Source organism: Pseudopodoces humilis, chromosome 26 (assembly GCF_049639895.1).
Source record: "Pseudopodoces humilis isolate 2021_Gansu_Grassland_sample_001 chromosome 26, ASM4963989v1, whole genome shotgun sequence".
NCBI lineage: Eukaryota > Metazoa > Chordata > Aves > Passeriformes > Paridae > Pseudopodoces > Pseudopodoces humilis.
Window position 1 is genome coordinate 390,259 of NC_142225.1, and position 16,183 is coordinate 406,441.

General features: G+C 57.3%; 1 protein-coding gene across 11 annotated transcripts in view; it reads right to left on the minus strand.

Moving 5' to 3' along the window:
* PPFIA4 (PPFI scaffold protein A4) overlaps positions 1-16,183 on the minus strand; it is a 60,472-nt gene that overhangs the window by 28,925 nt on the left and 15,364 nt on the right. For 10 of the 11 annotated variants that reach the window (XM_088067080.1, XM_088067079.1, XM_088067078.1 and 7 more), the window contains exon 2: positions 4,866-6,092. In XM_088067080.1, coding sequence (XP_087923206.1) covers positions 4,866-5,102 — 237 coding nt within the window. In that variant the 5' untranslated portion in view covers positions 5,103-6,092. Of the gene's footprint in view, positions 1-3,048; positions 3,137-4,865; positions 6,093-16,183 lie in introns of those variants that run through there. The other variant, XM_088067081.1, reaches the window with a different exon arrangement.

The window sequence follows — 16,183 nt, forward strand, 5'->3', positions numbered from 1 at the left end:
GCAGCCACTTGTAGCTACCTCTGTCAGCCCTGACTGTGCCAGATGCCAATGCTGCCACCTTGCTCTGGGTCACTGGTGGGCACCAGGCAAGTTGGGGATGATGGCAAGCTGTCCTCAGCTCGGGGCTGCAGTGTCACCCTGTGGAGTGCAGCTCCACCCCCATCCACAGGTGTGCCATGGCCCTCCATCCCAGCAAAGTCGAGACAGAGCATCCAGATGATTTTCCTCTGCCCTGACCGTGGCCAGGAGTCTCCCAGGCGAGGCAGAGGTGCCTGCCCAGCTCTGATAAGCTCTGAGACTAAGCAGGGACGCCTATAAACAGATTAGAAAGTGAAGGAGAGGTGCCTGATCTCCAAGGGTGGACAAGGAGACACAGACTGGGAGTCCCTGGGAGCCCTGCAGGAAGCCCAGCAGTTCAGGAAGGGGCCAGTCTGGATTAAAACCAAACCTCCACTGCACTTGGCCCCAAGTCCTGGGGTCTGGGAGCAGGATGGAGTGATGGAGCAGGATGGAGGGATGGAGCAGGATGGAGGGATGGAGCAGGATGGAGGGATGGAGCAGGATGGAGGGATGGAGCAGGATGGAGGGATGGAGCAGGATGGAGGGATGGAGCAGGATGGAGAGATGGAGGGATGGAGTGATGGAGCAGGATGGAGGAATGGAGCAGGATGGAGGGATGGAGCAGGATGGAGAGATGGAGGGATGGAGAGATGGAGCAGGATGGAGCAGGATGGAGGGATGGAGCAGGATGGAGGGATGGAGCAGGATGGAGAGATGGAGGGATGGAGTGATGGAGCAGGATGGAGGGATGGAGGGATAGAGCAGGATGAGAGATGCTGTTTTCACTGTTGGAGCAGGGAGGGAGACCTGGAACACCACACAGGGTATTGAAGTGGGATGCTGTGGACTGGGACTCAGATCTTCAGACTGCACCATGCATGTTGGGGGTTTGGGGTTTTCCTCCTAGGCTGCATCAGGGGGAAAAGAACAGGGAAGAGCTGGAGGGAGACCAGGAAGCAGCAGCGTGGAGATGGCTGGAAAAGCACGGAGAGGTTTAGGAAGCTCAGGGGGAGAAGGCTCCAAAGCCTGCAGCATGGAAAAGCTGGAATGCCAAAGTCCTCAGCCCAGGGCCCCTTTGTGTCTCTCCCAGTGCTGTCCACAGCACACACAGGGATGCAGAGGGATCACACCACAGCCAGCAAAATTCTCTGTTTGCGTCAGGAGCGTGGCTGCTACTCCAATGCACCCAAGCCTGGGGACAAACCAGCTCCAGCTGCAGGATTAATGCATTTTCAAGTCCCTAATTGGAGTGATTGCTCCTGACAGGAGCAGCAGGGGATGTGTGGGAAGGATGCCCATGCCAGGAAATCGCTGCTGCTGACTCAGCATGAGAGGGAGAGTCCCATCCATCGTCTGCCGGTGTGGCAGCCCAGTCTGTGGATCCCAGGAGTGGAGCAGAATGAAGAGACAGCCCCAGTCCAGAGCCAAGGGGATAAGCACAACCCCAACAGTTGTAGCATGGGATTACACAGATTAAATCCTGCTGGGTAAACCCAGGACTTGGACCATCACCCACCCCTAGCGCTGGGCACAGGCGTCTCCCACACCTCCTGGATACAACACCTGGGCACTGTGTGAATCCACAGGGAATCGGTGTCCTCCCTTCCTAAGGGTGTGTATTTCCACCTGGGATTGCTCAGGGAGGAGCACTGTGCAGCCAGGCAAGCAGGAATCCAACATCTCAGCATCCTAGTCTTGTAGGAGCACAACCAGCTCCAAGGGTTCCACACAGCTCCCAGATCCCTCCATCCTTCCCAAAATCCGGAGATGCTTTAAGGGTCTTACCCAGTGGGGGCTCCTGAGGTTCCCGTTTACCTGCTGGTCTTCGCAAGTTAACTCAAGGTATACTTTGAAGTTAAATGGGATTGTTTGATCTCAGGACCTACCCCAGCTCCTGGGGGACCTTCGAGGAGTCTGGGGAGTCTTAAGGGGTCTGCTCACCCCAAAAAGGTCAGATCTCAGCTCTCCAGGCAGCCCAAGAGGCAGCAAAGATGCAGCACAGCTTCGTGGAAGGAGGAACCATGGCAGGTTTCTGTGGCCATTGACAACCTGCAGCCCCCAGCCCCGTGAAATCCCCCTGACACAGGTGGGGACAGGGACTCCTGCCAAAGCCCTGAGCCATGGCAGGACAGGGAGGAACTCTGTCCCACAGAGGACCCTGCACTGGGAGCCCCGAGTGTCACATCCCTGGGTGGCACCTGCCCCCAGGAGAAACTGAGCTGGGGGGCTGGGCAGGAGGGAGCTGGGAACAAAGCCAGGGCCTCGGAGGACTGCTGAGAGCACCCAGAACCCACTCAGAGCTGAGACCTCGGCCACAAATTCCCTGCAGAACAGGGGAGCTGGAGCTCTCAGCCTGATTAAGTCACATTCAGCACTCCCACATGAATAAATAAATCACGTAAGGAGCATTAAGGCAGCTTAGTCTCCCCAGGAAATCACCCTGGAGTTCTGTCTTTTGGGGGCTGAGGGATGCCCCCATGGATTGGGGGTGGGGATGGCTCAGCCATGCAGCACAGGCAAGGGGGAATGGGAGCTACAGGCAGGAGCATCCCTGGAGCATCCCTGCCAAGGGGTTTGCCCTGGGCAGGCTCATCCTCTGCCTTCCCCACACCTGGATCTGCAGCAGATGCACATTCCCAGCCTGTCCCTTTGGATCCCACAGCAGCATCCAGCAGCCTCTGTGCCCTGAGAGGGTGCAGAGTGCCACGTCCCCAGCTGCCATCCATCCCAGCCTCAGCAGGCAGTGTATACCCCAGCCTGGCTGCACCCAGGGGACACTACTGATGAGCCTGGCTGCCCAAGCCTGCCCTCAAAGAAGGGGTTCTCCCAGAAATCCAGTTTGCATCCTATTCCCAATGGGGTCTGAGACACCACAGGAAGCTCCTGGGCTAAAGAGAGGACAGAGAAGGAGGAAGAGAATGGGACAAACCTATGGGATGTCCCCACACAGCACCCCGGGGAGACACCCACGGTCCCAATGCCACTTACCTGGTACATGCACATGCTGGGATTAATCCCATTGGGCAGGTGAGCGCCTTTGGGTTCACTTCCCGTGTTCATGCTGAGCCCTCATGTCCAGGAGCGAGCACGGGGGACACCGGGGGCCGCCGCGCCCGGAGCCGCCTGCCCAGGCAGGGCCCGCAGGAGGCGGCAGGGAATCCCCCATGGGATCAGCCCAGTCACATCCCGGGGCTGCAGGGGCCGGGGGCAGCCCCAGGCAGGCACCCAGCGGCTCGCAGGCACTGCCTGTGTGCTGACCCAGATTGCTCCGAGCACACCCCGAGGCTCCCGGGGCCGCTGCTGGAGCGGGAGCGGAGCTAAATCCGCGCATCCCTTAATCCGGGAGGCTGTGGTGGGGCGGGCAGAGCCCCAGGGTGACCTGGCTTGCTCTTTCCAGAGCGGGGAGCACAGGGACCGAGCCCCCAGCACAGGGAGGTGGTGCTGAGACTGGATGCACCCAACACCCAGGAACGTCTCAGCAGATGTCTCAGGAAGGTAGAAACTCACCTGGCAGGGAGCCCAGGAGCTCCTGGGAAGCACTGCTGGGGGTTTTGCTCTCAGCACCTTGGGCAGAGGCAGCACTAGCCCATCTCTGTACAGAGCAGCTGTTCCCGAGCTGCTTTCCTCCATACAGACAAGGCAGAGATGCAGAGAGCTGGCCAGCCAACAGCCCAAGCTCTGTCCTAGCTCATGCCACCATTTCCCATCTCTCCAAGGTGCTCCAAACCCCAATGCCCAGGCAAGGAGGATCTCGGGTCTCAGCACTGCAGAGTTTGCAGATGCAAACATTCAAAGCCTCCTGCCTCCCTTGGCTGTTGGGCTCCTCTCACACCATACCCACAATGGAGCAAAGCAACAACCCCCAGAATCCCTGTTCCCCCAAGTCTGAGCACTGTGCTGTCCCACGAGACCCCACAGGGATGGTGGCAGCTCAGACTCATCCTGCACAGCCCTGTGACACTGGGCTCATCCACCTCACCCTCTTCTAGCCTCAACATCTTTGTGGAAATCAAATCCAGGCCTCTGCAGTACCTGGAGAGGGTCCTGCAGGTGGAGTAACCAGGAGCAAAGCACCAGCAGAAGCCTCAAGGCAAGCCCTGGTTCCCCAAGCTCTGGGCTGCCCACCGAGCACAGACCTTGCTGTCCTCTGCCCCTCTGCTCCCTGAGATGTCCCAGTCCCCACCCTGCAGCAGCTCTGCCTCCAGTGTCCCCTCTCAGGACCCAGATTGAGACAGAGAAGTCCCATCACCGCAGTGGGGAATGGGGCTGATGGAAAGGAGACCTGGCGAGGGAAGGGGCAGCAGTGGGGCTGCTCTGCACAGCGGGGAAGGACAGCGATGAATGGTTAATGGTTCATGTCCCCATCTGAAGTGCCAATGTGGGCTCAGCACTTCCTGACATCCCAAGAAGTTGATTGGTGGTAGAAAGCCACATCTGCTGCCCAAACTGAGCTATCTGCTCCTCAGTGGACCGACTGTCCCCACGGGAAGTGAAGGCTCTGCCTTGCTCTCACCCTGGGGTGTCCTTGGGGATGTTCTGCCCCTTCTCCAAATCCATTCCCCTGTGGACAGGGAGGATTGCAGTCCTACCCCTCCTCACAGACCAGCGAGGGTACAGAGGAGAAGCAGAGATGTCCAAGTGAGAGAACCTGCAGGATTTACCGTTTACATGAGGTTCAGCACTGGCAGCAGTGTCAGCACTGTCACACCAAGCCAACCCTCCCAGAGGCACGGGCCAAACCCCAAATGCAATCCCCCTGGAGTGCCTCAAGGCAGGCTCTGCCATTGCCAGGGGCAGCTCCTCACCTGCGGCAGTGCCGAGTTCAGCTGCCTCTGGAGCTGGTCCCGCTCCCGGAGCGTCTCCTGCAGCCGGCTCTGGGTGACGGCGAGCGTCTCGCGCGTCTCCCGCAGGGTGTCCAGCAGCTTGTCCCTCTCATCCAGCATGTTCACCATCAGCTGCTCGAAGTCAGCGTCCGCTTCCGAGCCCTGGGGGGGCCCCAGCGGGTCCCCCTCGCTGATGGTGGGCATCACCTCGCACATCATGGCTGGGCTGCCTGGGGGAGGCTCCCAACGGGGCTGGGGCTGTGCTGAGCACAGGTCACATCACTGCGGGCTCCCGGGGCCAGGGGAGCCAGCACGGGAGGGGACAACGGGGTGCTCAAGGAGGGGGACTCCCCATCCCTTCCTCCGGGGTGCTAAGCAGCAGCTGGCATCGCTCCAGCAGGTGCAGGGATGTCCTGGGCACCAACAGGGTCCCCACAGTCACCAGGGCCCTGCTCGCTGCTCCTCACCGCCGGCTCCCGCTGTCACCTCTCCTGGCTCCTGTGTGTCACCTCTTCTGGCTCCTGTGTGTCACCTCTCCTGGCTCCTGCTGTCACCTCTTCTGGCTCCTGTGTGTCACCTCTCCTGGCTCCTGTGTGTCACCTCTCCTGGCTCCTGCTGTCACCTCTCCTGGGTCCCGTTGTCACCTCTCCTGGGTCCTGTGTGTCACCTCTTCTGGCTCCTGTGTGTCACCTCTCCTGGGTCCTGCTGTCACCTCTCCTGGCTCCTGTGTGTCACCTCTCCTGGGTCCTGCTGTCACCTCTTCTGGCTCCTGTGTGTCACCTCTCCTGGCTCCTGTGTGTCACTTCTTCTGGGTCCCGTTGTCACCTCTTCTGGGTCCTGTGTGTCACCTCTCCTGGGTCCTGCTGTCACCTCTCCTGGCTCCTGTGTGTCACCTCTCCTGGGTCCTGTGTGTCACTTCTCCTGGATCCTGTGTGTCACCTCCCTGATGCCTTTCCAACGGGCTGCAGCATCTGTGACCCACGGGCTGTTCAGGGGGTGACAAAATGACCCTTGAGGATTTGCCCCAGTGGAGAGCCCAAGCCAAAAGCAGCACAGGGAGGGTCCAGGGAATGTTTTGGCTGCCTGGGCATGCTGAGGGGGGCTCTGCTGAGGATGGGCTGTTGTCCCTAAAGCTGGATGAGGTGTCACTGCTGATGTGGAAGCGTGTCTCCGTCAGGCATCACAGTTCTTCAAACACCCGGCAATGACCTGTGGCAGAGGGGACAGAGATCAGATCCCTCCTGCTGCCTCCAAAATGCCCAGAGACCTGTCCAGCCCCCTCTGCCCCCCATCAAACCCTTGAGAGCTGCACCAGGTGGGCTCAGCACCCACCTGAATGGGCTGTGCTGGCTTTTTTCTCCTGCGCTCAGGGACCAACCTGATCCGAATCCAGGATGGCACCAGGCTGCAGGAAACAGCAACCCTGGCACCCAAAATCCTGCTACTGTCCAGGGCCCCTGTGGCCCCAGTGTTCCCCAGCCTCAGGGAATCTGCAGAAAATCAGGCTCCAAAGCTGAGTTTGACCCAAACCCGGCAGGAAGTCACAGCAACAAATGAGTTGAATGATTGGATTCATGTTCCCCTGTCTTCTAGACAGATGTGCTGGGCCCAGCTGTTCAGTGACAACTGAACTCCAGCACCTCCTGCCTTGGTCAAACCTCTCCCAGGGGATGGAAGCAGCTGTATCCCCAAATTCCTGCCCAAGCACAAGCACCAGGGATGAGAGGCTGAGGGGACAGGGAGAGCTGACATTTGGGCAACATAGGCTGGATTAAAGCATGGCTGGACCTGAGGACCCAGCCCAGGGGTGATGCTGGAGCCCACAGCCCCTCCTTCCCTTCTGCAGCCCCAAACCATCCCAGACAAGGTTTCAGGTGTGGATTCACAGTCCTGTGGGGGAACTTCAGCCCTCTGCAGCCAGCTGAGGATCCCCAGCAGCAAGGACAAGTGTGACACTGCCACCCCAGTCACCATCTGTGCCAGGGGACAAACCATGGGCAGGTTTGTCCTGAGCTGAGCAGTAAAAAACAACGTGGCAGGCCCAGGGTGAGGAGTGCTGGTCTAGTGCTGCTTCTGGGGCACCACTCCAGTTCAACTTTCCAGATGAAATGTTCAAGGACAGGTCTGAATATTCTGAGGCTGTGGACGCATCTGAGGCTGTGGCTGCCCCATCCCTGGAGGTGTCCAAGGCCAGGCTGGACAGGGCTTGGAGCAGCCTGGGCTGGTGGAAGGTGTCCCTGCCCATGACAGGGGGTGGGACTGGATGAGCTTTAAGGTCCCTTCCAGCCCAAACCAGCTGAGATTTTGTCACTTCCCTTTCAAACTCCCCACCCCCACAAAATGGATAAAAAGGACCTACACACAGGCCTGGGCAGAGCAGCCTGTTCTGGCCCTTTGGGCTGGGATGAAAGCTCGTGTGTCCAACAGCTCAGTGACACAGCAGGGACCTGCCCTGATGAAAGGTGACACTTGTGAGGAGGTGCCTTTGTCACACCAGACCCTGCCAGGGCAGGGGAACCAGAACTCTGCTCTTTGGATGACATTGGCTCATCAGCTGAAGGGAAGTTTGACACAAAAAACTCTCTAAAAATAGAGAAGCTGTGGCAAAAGCAGCAGCCCCTCTCTGTGATGCTGAGAGCCAGCTCCAGCACACAGGGACATAGGACAGGGCTGTCCCACAGGTGGTGTCCTCCCCTCCCTTCACAGATTGGATCCTCAAGAGGGATAAAACCTGTTGCGGAGATGTAACAGCATCCTGAAGCTTTGAGGGCTGTTCACGCTCCATCCTGGCTGTTGGGATGTGGATGACCAGGATAACTGTGGATTCATGGGATAACTGCACTGAGGACATCCCATCCCTGCAGCATCCCACGAAAACAAGACTGGTGGATGACAGGGCATGGAGTGAGGGACCATTCCAGCCCCTGCACCCCTCGGGGCGAGTTGGACCCGAGCCTCATCCCTGTAATTAGGCACGGAAAATGCTTTCCAGTTCTCGTGCCCCGAATGAGCATCCCAGGGGTACTCACAGGCATGTGGCTCCCTGCCAGCTTCCCTAGGGGTAAGATGTCCCAGACTCCAGGGAGATTCTGGGCCAAGAAGAGCAGAAACCAATACCCCAGGGCTAAGCCCTGTTAATTTGGGTGCAAAGCCTAAATGAGGTCTAAATGTCCCCTCCTCTTCTGTGCCTCTGCTTGAGAGATGAGAATGGAGAAGGAACATCCAGGCTGGGGAAAGTCCAGCAGTTCTTGAGCATGACTTGAATGGCAAAATGAGCCATGTGGGCATGGCCCAGCCAGCTGCTGTTAGGGAATTGGAAGAAATTAGCAGATGAATTAAGAGATATTAATCAAGGCACAGAGGGAAGAGCACTGCAAGCCCTTAGGGAAGAGAAATGCTGCAGAGAATGACCAAGACATAAACCTGACTGGAGCAATGATGGGATGGAAATTTATCCCAGCTGCAAAGGAGAGACACCCATACCATGAGGAGACTCTCAGGTGCCAATTCCAGCAGGGCAGTGGCAGCTTCCCACATGTCCTTCCCCATGGACGTCACCCAAGGGGCTGGACCCACACAGTGCAGGAGGAGACACAGATTTACAGCCAAGAGCTGCTTTTCTGTCTGCTTCCCCCATGGCTGAGCTTGTGCACGGGTGGTTTGGGGGTGGGGGGGTGTTTATTTCACTGCAAACCTGCTCCTGCCCACAGTCACATCCTGTTATTCCTGGTGCAGGGAGACGGCGAGATGAGCACAGCCGGTCCCTCAGCCTAGGGAGAGTGATCACAGAACCACAGGGATCTTACACAGCACTGATGCTGCTCCAGGATGGACTCATCCCATTCTGCTGGCCCCCAAAAGCCTCTGTGCCCTGTCCCTGAGGATGCTCAGTGAAGCATCAAACTGTCCTGGACAAGGCAACATTGGTGACCCAAAGCTCCTCTGTGCCCAGGGTTTGGGGGTGTCCCCACTGAGGGAGGCCACATTCCCCCCTCATCCCAGGCCACCAAGGACACACACAGAGGTGTAAGGCAGGAGCTGCTACAACCCCCTGCAGCTGGAGCAGCCCTGTGAGCAGGGTGAGACCTCCCAGCACCATAGAGAGCTGCCAAAGCCCCCCTGAGCCGGCCTGAGACCCCCAGGCAGGTGGGCACAGCCAGCCCAGGGCTCTGGGGGCTCTCTGTGCCTCCCAGGACACTGCTGCACCATGAGAATCCCTGGCACAGAAATCCAGGGGGATGCTCTGCCACCTCTGAGTGTGGCTCTGCACACAGTCCAGCCCCGTGTGCCCGTCCTGGCTGGAACCATGGCACAGGCCAAGAGTGGAAAATTTCCTGCACTGCAGCAGGACTGTCCACATCCATGGACAGACACCTCCTCCAGCATCCCCACCATGGATCCATTCCTCCAACAGCCACAGCGACTCTCCTGCCCCATGGATTTGTGAGTGATCATTCCTGGATGATTCAACCACTCAACCACTGCAGCTTTCACAGAAACACCATGAGCAGCCCAGGCTCTGGGAAAGGCCAACAGCCAGAGTCAGCAGCTGCAAAGGGTTAATTTGGGATGGCACCTGAGGCAGCCAGGACCAGGCTGGGCTTGATCTCTGCTGTATTCAAGACCTGTGGAGCATGAAGTGAGTCCAGTAAGCAACAGGCACAGGTGAGTGTGCAGGGATGTGGGCACAGGGACAGGGATCCAGCAACATCCATGGAGCCAGGGATGTGGGCACAGGGACACAGCAACATCCATGGAGCCAGGGATGTGCACATGAGCAGGAATGTGCAGGAAGCTCCTGTCCAGGGTCAACTGCCCTCATTTCTGTCCCACCTCAGACCTTGGGCTTTTCTCCATTCTCCAAAAGCAAGAGAATCTCACCTGTTTCCAGGTGAAGCCCGGCTGGAGGGAGCACACACAGGGTCTGTCCCTACCCAGCAAAGCTCCCAGGCAAACCCACACATGCCAGCGGTCACTCTGAAGGACCTTGGGGACATCAGTGTGGGTGACAGCCCAGCCACTCCCACACTCTGCTGTGACTGCAGCAGCAGCGAGGGCACAGCCAGAGCAGCTCTTTGCTACTGGAGGTCAGAGGGGCCTGAGCTTACTCCCAATTAGTGCCTGTCAATCTCAACCTTTCACAGGTCTCTGGGAGAATTCCCTAAACGCTCCTGCCTGGCTTTAGAGGGCCTTAAGTGCTGGGATAATCATTGGGTAGAACCGTGAGGCTGCGAGGAGACAGCTGGGAGCTGAGCAAACAGACACTGCACAGCTCCAGCCCTTGCTGGGTATTTTTAGTCCTGTGGGGCTGCCAGGCACAGGCTTGCTGGAGCAGGTCTCTTGCCAGGGAAAACGTGCTTGCTTTACTATCCCTCCCCCCTCCACCCCAAAACCATGCTTTCCCCCATTTTTGGGATGGAAACGAGCATGGTCACACGTTGCCTGCTCAGAGAGGCCACCTCCCCACCATGGTGCCCAGATGTGGAGCAGCTCAGAAGGGGTTTCTGCCCTGGAGCTGCTGACTCGCTCAGCACAGCTCAGCTGTGAGTCAGGCTGCCCATGGGATGCAGGGTCCCAGAGAGCAGCCTGGCTTTTCCTTCCCAGGGAGGGGGAGAAGCACCCACAGCTTTACCCACACACAGAGGACAGAGACAGCCTCGTGTTTCCTCTCTGAACAGCTCCACTCCCATCCTGACAAGAGGAAGAGCAAAGCTTTGGTGGCTCTGTCAGCAGGACCATCACACAGCAGGCAGCTGGCAAAGAGGCTTTCGCACGCTCCTGGAAGGCAACAAGCTCTCAGAGACTGATCATCCCATAAAAATGGCACTATGATCTTTCCTGCTCCTGGGAAATCCTCTGAGGCTGCCCACCTTGGCCTTGGAAGTGCAGAGTTGGGGTGGCAGAGCCCACCCCATCACCCCTCACTCCCAGCTCCCTGGCACAGGAACAGCCTCCCCTCCGTCCAAACTCAGGGTCCAGCACCCACACTGACCCCTCCCCGCCAGATCCAGGAGAGATCAGAGTCTGCCCTTTTGCTGCCAGTTTTACCCTTCAGGAACTTTTTTAATGCATGATACTGCATTAAATGTGACCCCAGGACAGGCTCCAAGTGTCACATCCTGGCACTCCTAGCAAGCTCATCCCAAACACTGCCCCTGCAGACACAGCCACGTCCCAGCACAAGTCCTGCCCACCCTCACTGAGGTCAGACACCACTTGGAAGCAGCCAGGACATGTTGAACCACCAATCCTCCTTTGCCTACCCCAGGAAGGTCAGCAGTGACCCACTGACCAGTGGGAAACAGAGCGGGAACATCCTCACCATCCCTACCAAGCCACAGAGCCCATTTCTCTTACCCTCAGTGAGAGATGTGGTAATTAGAGGTTGGGAAAAGGGAGCCTGTTCTGCATACAAGACAAAGGGGATGCTGAAGAGCCCTGGCTTGACAGTAGAAGTCACTTATCCAGGTGTAGGACCTGGAAATGTTCACCTGCAGCAAGTCTTGGAGCAGTACCTGCCACATGCTCCTGTAGGTCATGGGCTGGGATTTCCCCTCCCAGGTGCCCTGAGACCTCAGGAGCAGTGCTGTTCATGCCAAAATATCCAAAGCAGACACCAGCTGAGTTCCACGTGTGCCAGGAGCTATTGAATCCCTCTGGACAGCCCCACAGACCCCGAGGGCCGCTCTCCAAGCTTCCCTCTCTCTCTATCCCTGTGCCCAGGCACTGACTCCTTTCCACACACTCCAAAGGTTTCCTAGTTTTACCAGCCTGGACTGGAGCAGTCCTGCCATGAGTGGAAGCATCCTGACTTCTCCATCCTGGGTGATTCCTGGGGAAAAATCTGCTTTTCATGAAGAAAACCAATCAGCAGATACGGCCTCATCCCAGCTTTTCTCCCAAGTCCCTGCATTTATTCCCAGGATACACTGTGGCCTCTTGGGACCTCCAGCCCCCTGAGAGGGACAAGGAAGATGCAGTTTTCCATGGGGCCCATATGGTGCCAGTGCTCCCACATTCCCTAATGCAGCCCCAGCGCCGGCAGGGAACTCACAGATGGTCCCTGCCTGGTGCCAGGGGCATGGCCAGGACACCCAGGGATAACGAGGGAAATGAGGCATTCTGGCTGCAAATAAAGTGCCAGTTTTTAGCAGCAGAGGATTGGATTCCCATTCCAAAAGGTGAGATGGATTTGCCGAGATCGGAGCTGGGAACGCAGTGAGACCTGAGAGAAGATGCAGTGTTGTCTCCTCTCTCATCCAGGTCTGGGAGGTCTCCTGGGGTCCCCACACCTGCAGCACTGTGTCCTTTTCCCCCAAGGGGACAATGTCCACTTGTTGGAGATGCAGCAGTGGCAGAACAGGACACTTGGGCAGCGTGTCCGGGGTTTGGAGCTGTCTCAGGCGCTGGGAAGCCCTGGGAACCCCTAAAGGGTGGGGACAGGGGACACTGCAAGCAATAAAGGGCAGCCACTCCCACATCTTACCTTAAACGACACACTTCTGCCCCAAAGACTTGCTCCAAAGCCATGAAGCAGTTCCTACCTCAACCCTTGCTCACTCCAAGTTACTAAAGTAGAGGAGAATCCAGAAGGAAAAATGTCCAGATCTGCCAGTTTCTTTGCAGGGAGCAGTAAATGCTAGCATTGCACTGGTATTTATACTTCGCAGTGGGAGGGGAGGCATTACACACCACTTCCAGAGGGTATTTTCAGACAGCCACCTGCTCCTCATTGTGCAGAGACACAATTGTTCCTCAGCAAAACCTCGTCAGACGAGGAGCCAAAATCTGTGCTGGGGGGAGGAGAGGGCTGAACCCCCCAGGGCTGGCAGCCAGACGTGGTCACACTGACACTCAGAGGAATCTACAGGACTCTGTCACCTTGGGAGGTGTTGTGGGGGTCGTGTCGGGGGTCCTGACTCAGTTTCCCTGTTTCCAAAGTGGGCCACATGTCCTGCCCTAGCCCCAGAGAAAGGTGGGATCTCGGGGTATTCCAAAGAGGAATGTGGCAAGGGCAGAACTGCTGGAGGAAAGCCACACCAACCTCCTGCCCTTGCACTTTGGGGTGATGTGACAGACAGAAATGGGCCTTGGAGGGGCTCCAGCCTCGATGACCCCTCTGACAAGTGGAATCCCCACGCCTGGCCAAGAGATTCAGGAAGCCCAGGCTCACCTTGAGACTTCATCCCTGGGTTTGCAACAGCCAAAGACACAAGTGGGAGGAGAGAGCACCACAGGTCTGAGGATGCTGCTGAAACCCTGAGGATCCCAGGAGCCCATGTGGAAGCACAGGGAGTGTTCTGGAAGAGCACAGGAATGTGGCTGCTGGAACACGAGCTGGATTTCACAGCTGCCCCAGTTGGCATGAGGGTTCACCCGAACCAGCAAAAACACAAACCAAATCCCCCAAATCCTGTAATCACACCCCACTCCAGTCACCTGCATCTCCACCTGCAGTCTCCAGCAGCATCACTGAAAGACAGGACTGTGGAAATCCTGGAGAAATCCCAATTCCTTTGGTGCATGAGAGGTTGGAAAACCACCCTGTGCCCTGGAAGGGAGGAGATGGATGCACCTGATCCATGAGACCAAGCTCACATCCCTCTTCCAGGATGTGGTCTGTATTCAGATCCATCCACAGGGACAATGAGGGGTTCCAGCAGCCACCAAACTCACACACAAAAACAGAATTCTGGTTACAACCATTTCCTTTTCCAGTTGCTGCTCTGCTGTGTGTACACATGGCTCACCCATCCTTTTGTTCCATAACTTTGCAACCAAACCCCCTGTCCTTGGCTCTGTTAGGCTGAAGTCACAGAATCCCAGAATAGCTGGGGTTGGAAAGGACCTCTGGAGAACATCTAGTCCAACCCCCTCCCAAGGCAGGGCCAAAGCCAAGCAGGTGACACAGGGACACACTCAGGAGAGTTTGGAATGTCTCCAGGGGGAGAGACTCCACACCCTCCCCAGGCAGCTGTGCTGGTGCTTTGCCCTCCTCCATGGAAAGAAGCTGTTCCTCACGTTGAGGTGTTCAGAGTCTTTATTTCTCTCTCAAGGAAGGTTACTTTGAACAGCAGCAGAAGGAAATGCAATCCCTACAGAAGCAGCCCCTGGGTGACTCCCCTGGGAAGGCAGCACTGGGATCCATCCCAGCTATCAGACTGCTTTCCAGCCCAAGGTGGATGCAGACTCCTCTGACAGGGAACAAGGCACAAGGAAGTGATCCATAACCATTGAGAGAAAATCCTGTGTTTGTCACAGAGGGGGCATCACTGCAAAGTCCCCTTACCTTTGGGAAAGTGAGGCTTTGTGCCTCAGTTTCCCCACGAGCAGGGCACAGCTTCAATCCTTGCTGAGACACAGAGGCATGGCTGGTGATTTTCCATGATTTCATAGAGGTTTTGCCACAGGTACATCCCTCCCACCCCCGTGACACTTCTGCTGAGGAGTTATCTCATCTGGGAGCCTGCCGGGCTGGAGCCAGGGGCCTCCCCCTCGCTGCTAAACCAGCGCCTGCCCTGCTTTAGTCACACCCCGTGAGCACTTGTGCTGCTAATTTATTCAGCGAGGAGGGAAGAGTCACCAGTTCCAAGGGGGCTGAGGAAATCTGTGCCACGGGTGCATCCGAGCCCTGCCAAAAGCTGCAGAGGTTCCTGCTCACCCAGCCGGGCCCTGGCACCACACCCAGCCCAGCCCAGGGCACAGGGGAGGCTGCTGCTTGTACAGGAACCCCAGGGCAAAGCCCACGAGCACCTGAGGAGCTCCCATGCCTGCTCTGCCCGAGATCCAGAGCTTCCCCTGCACCACCCACCCCGCTGGAACCTCTTCCACACCCTCACAAGGCCCTCCCTGCCAGGAGCCCCAGCAGTGATAACCAGTCCCACGCATCAGCTGCACATCTGCCCAGTTCCCAGTGTCAATTTTGGCCACCAACTCCATGACTGGCAGAAAGGGGAAGTGGCTCAGTGAGCTCCCCAGGGCCCAGAGCAAAATCCCACTCCCTGTCCTGGCAGGTCTCCGGCGTTCTGCCACCACAGAATCATGGAATGGTTTGGAATGGTGGAATGGTCACTGAAAGGGACCTTAAAAGCTCAACCAGTTCCACCCCCTGCCATGGGCAGGGACACCTTCCACAAGACCAGGATGCTCCAAGCCCTGTCCAACCATCCTTCACCAGACTCTAAACTATGAGTGGGGCTGAGGAAGAGCCCAGGGAGGGACTTTGGAGTCAGGAAAAAGGTGGATGGAACATTCAGTGAAATTTGGGAAGTGTTAGAGGGTGTTGGAAGCCACAGTGGACAGAGCAGGGATGTGTCCAGTGCTGCTGGCTCCAGGCTGGACCACAGCAGGCTCACATCCCTGCACCACACTTTGGGGTTTTACAGGCACCACAACCTGCAAGGGAACACCAATGGTCCTGGGAGATCTCCAAAGCTCAGCAATCCACCACCACCAATCCCAGCACACAAACAGAGACAAGAGCAGCGAGACTGTGCCCCAACTTCCCCTTGTGCTCCCCGTGCCACCTGCAGACAATTGAGGTAGGGCTCCCCTTTCCTCCAGCCTCTGAAAACACAGAAGGTTTTAGTCCTTCCTGTTGCAGGAGAGTGGTGACATCATGGCTGGGGCACTGGATGACCCCAACAGAGGTGACTGGGATGGCTTCAGTAACTCAGGTGATGGGGGGTGGGGAAGATTCCCCTTTGTTTTCATCCCTTATGTTGTTCCTTGTCTGCACTAAGGGACTTCAGCAATTACTTAATCCCTTTGCTGATAGCACAGCTAGCTCCTAAAGAGCTTTTGTTTTGCCCAGCTGCAGTGGTGGGCAGTGGGACATCAGTGGGGTTCTCGGTTCTGGACACTCAAGCTTTGAGGATGAGCAGACCTAGCACTGGGACAGCTCTGCAATGTCTGGCAAGGAAACCTCACAGGATTTACCACGAGCATCTCCACCCCTGCTGGGACACGTGGGTGCTCAGCCCCATGAAGGCCAAGTCAGGACCGTGGGGTTAAATCTGATTTAAATCTGATGAAACCTGCTCTTCCCCCCAAGCACCCTCAAGCACACACAAGCACAGCCCTCCCTCGCCAAGCCAGGCTCCTTTGGCACCTTGGCTGTGTCCCCCTGGTTTGGAAGGGGTGGATGAACCCCAGCAAGGAGCAGGCAGAGCTGGAGATGGAGACACAGCCCCATCCACCCCCAGTCCAGGCTGGAATGAGCCCGGTGCCATTCCCACGGGGCCCAAGGCGGTGTCAGCTCCTGACGTCTCATCCCTGACAGCAACAGGAGCTGGCAGGAG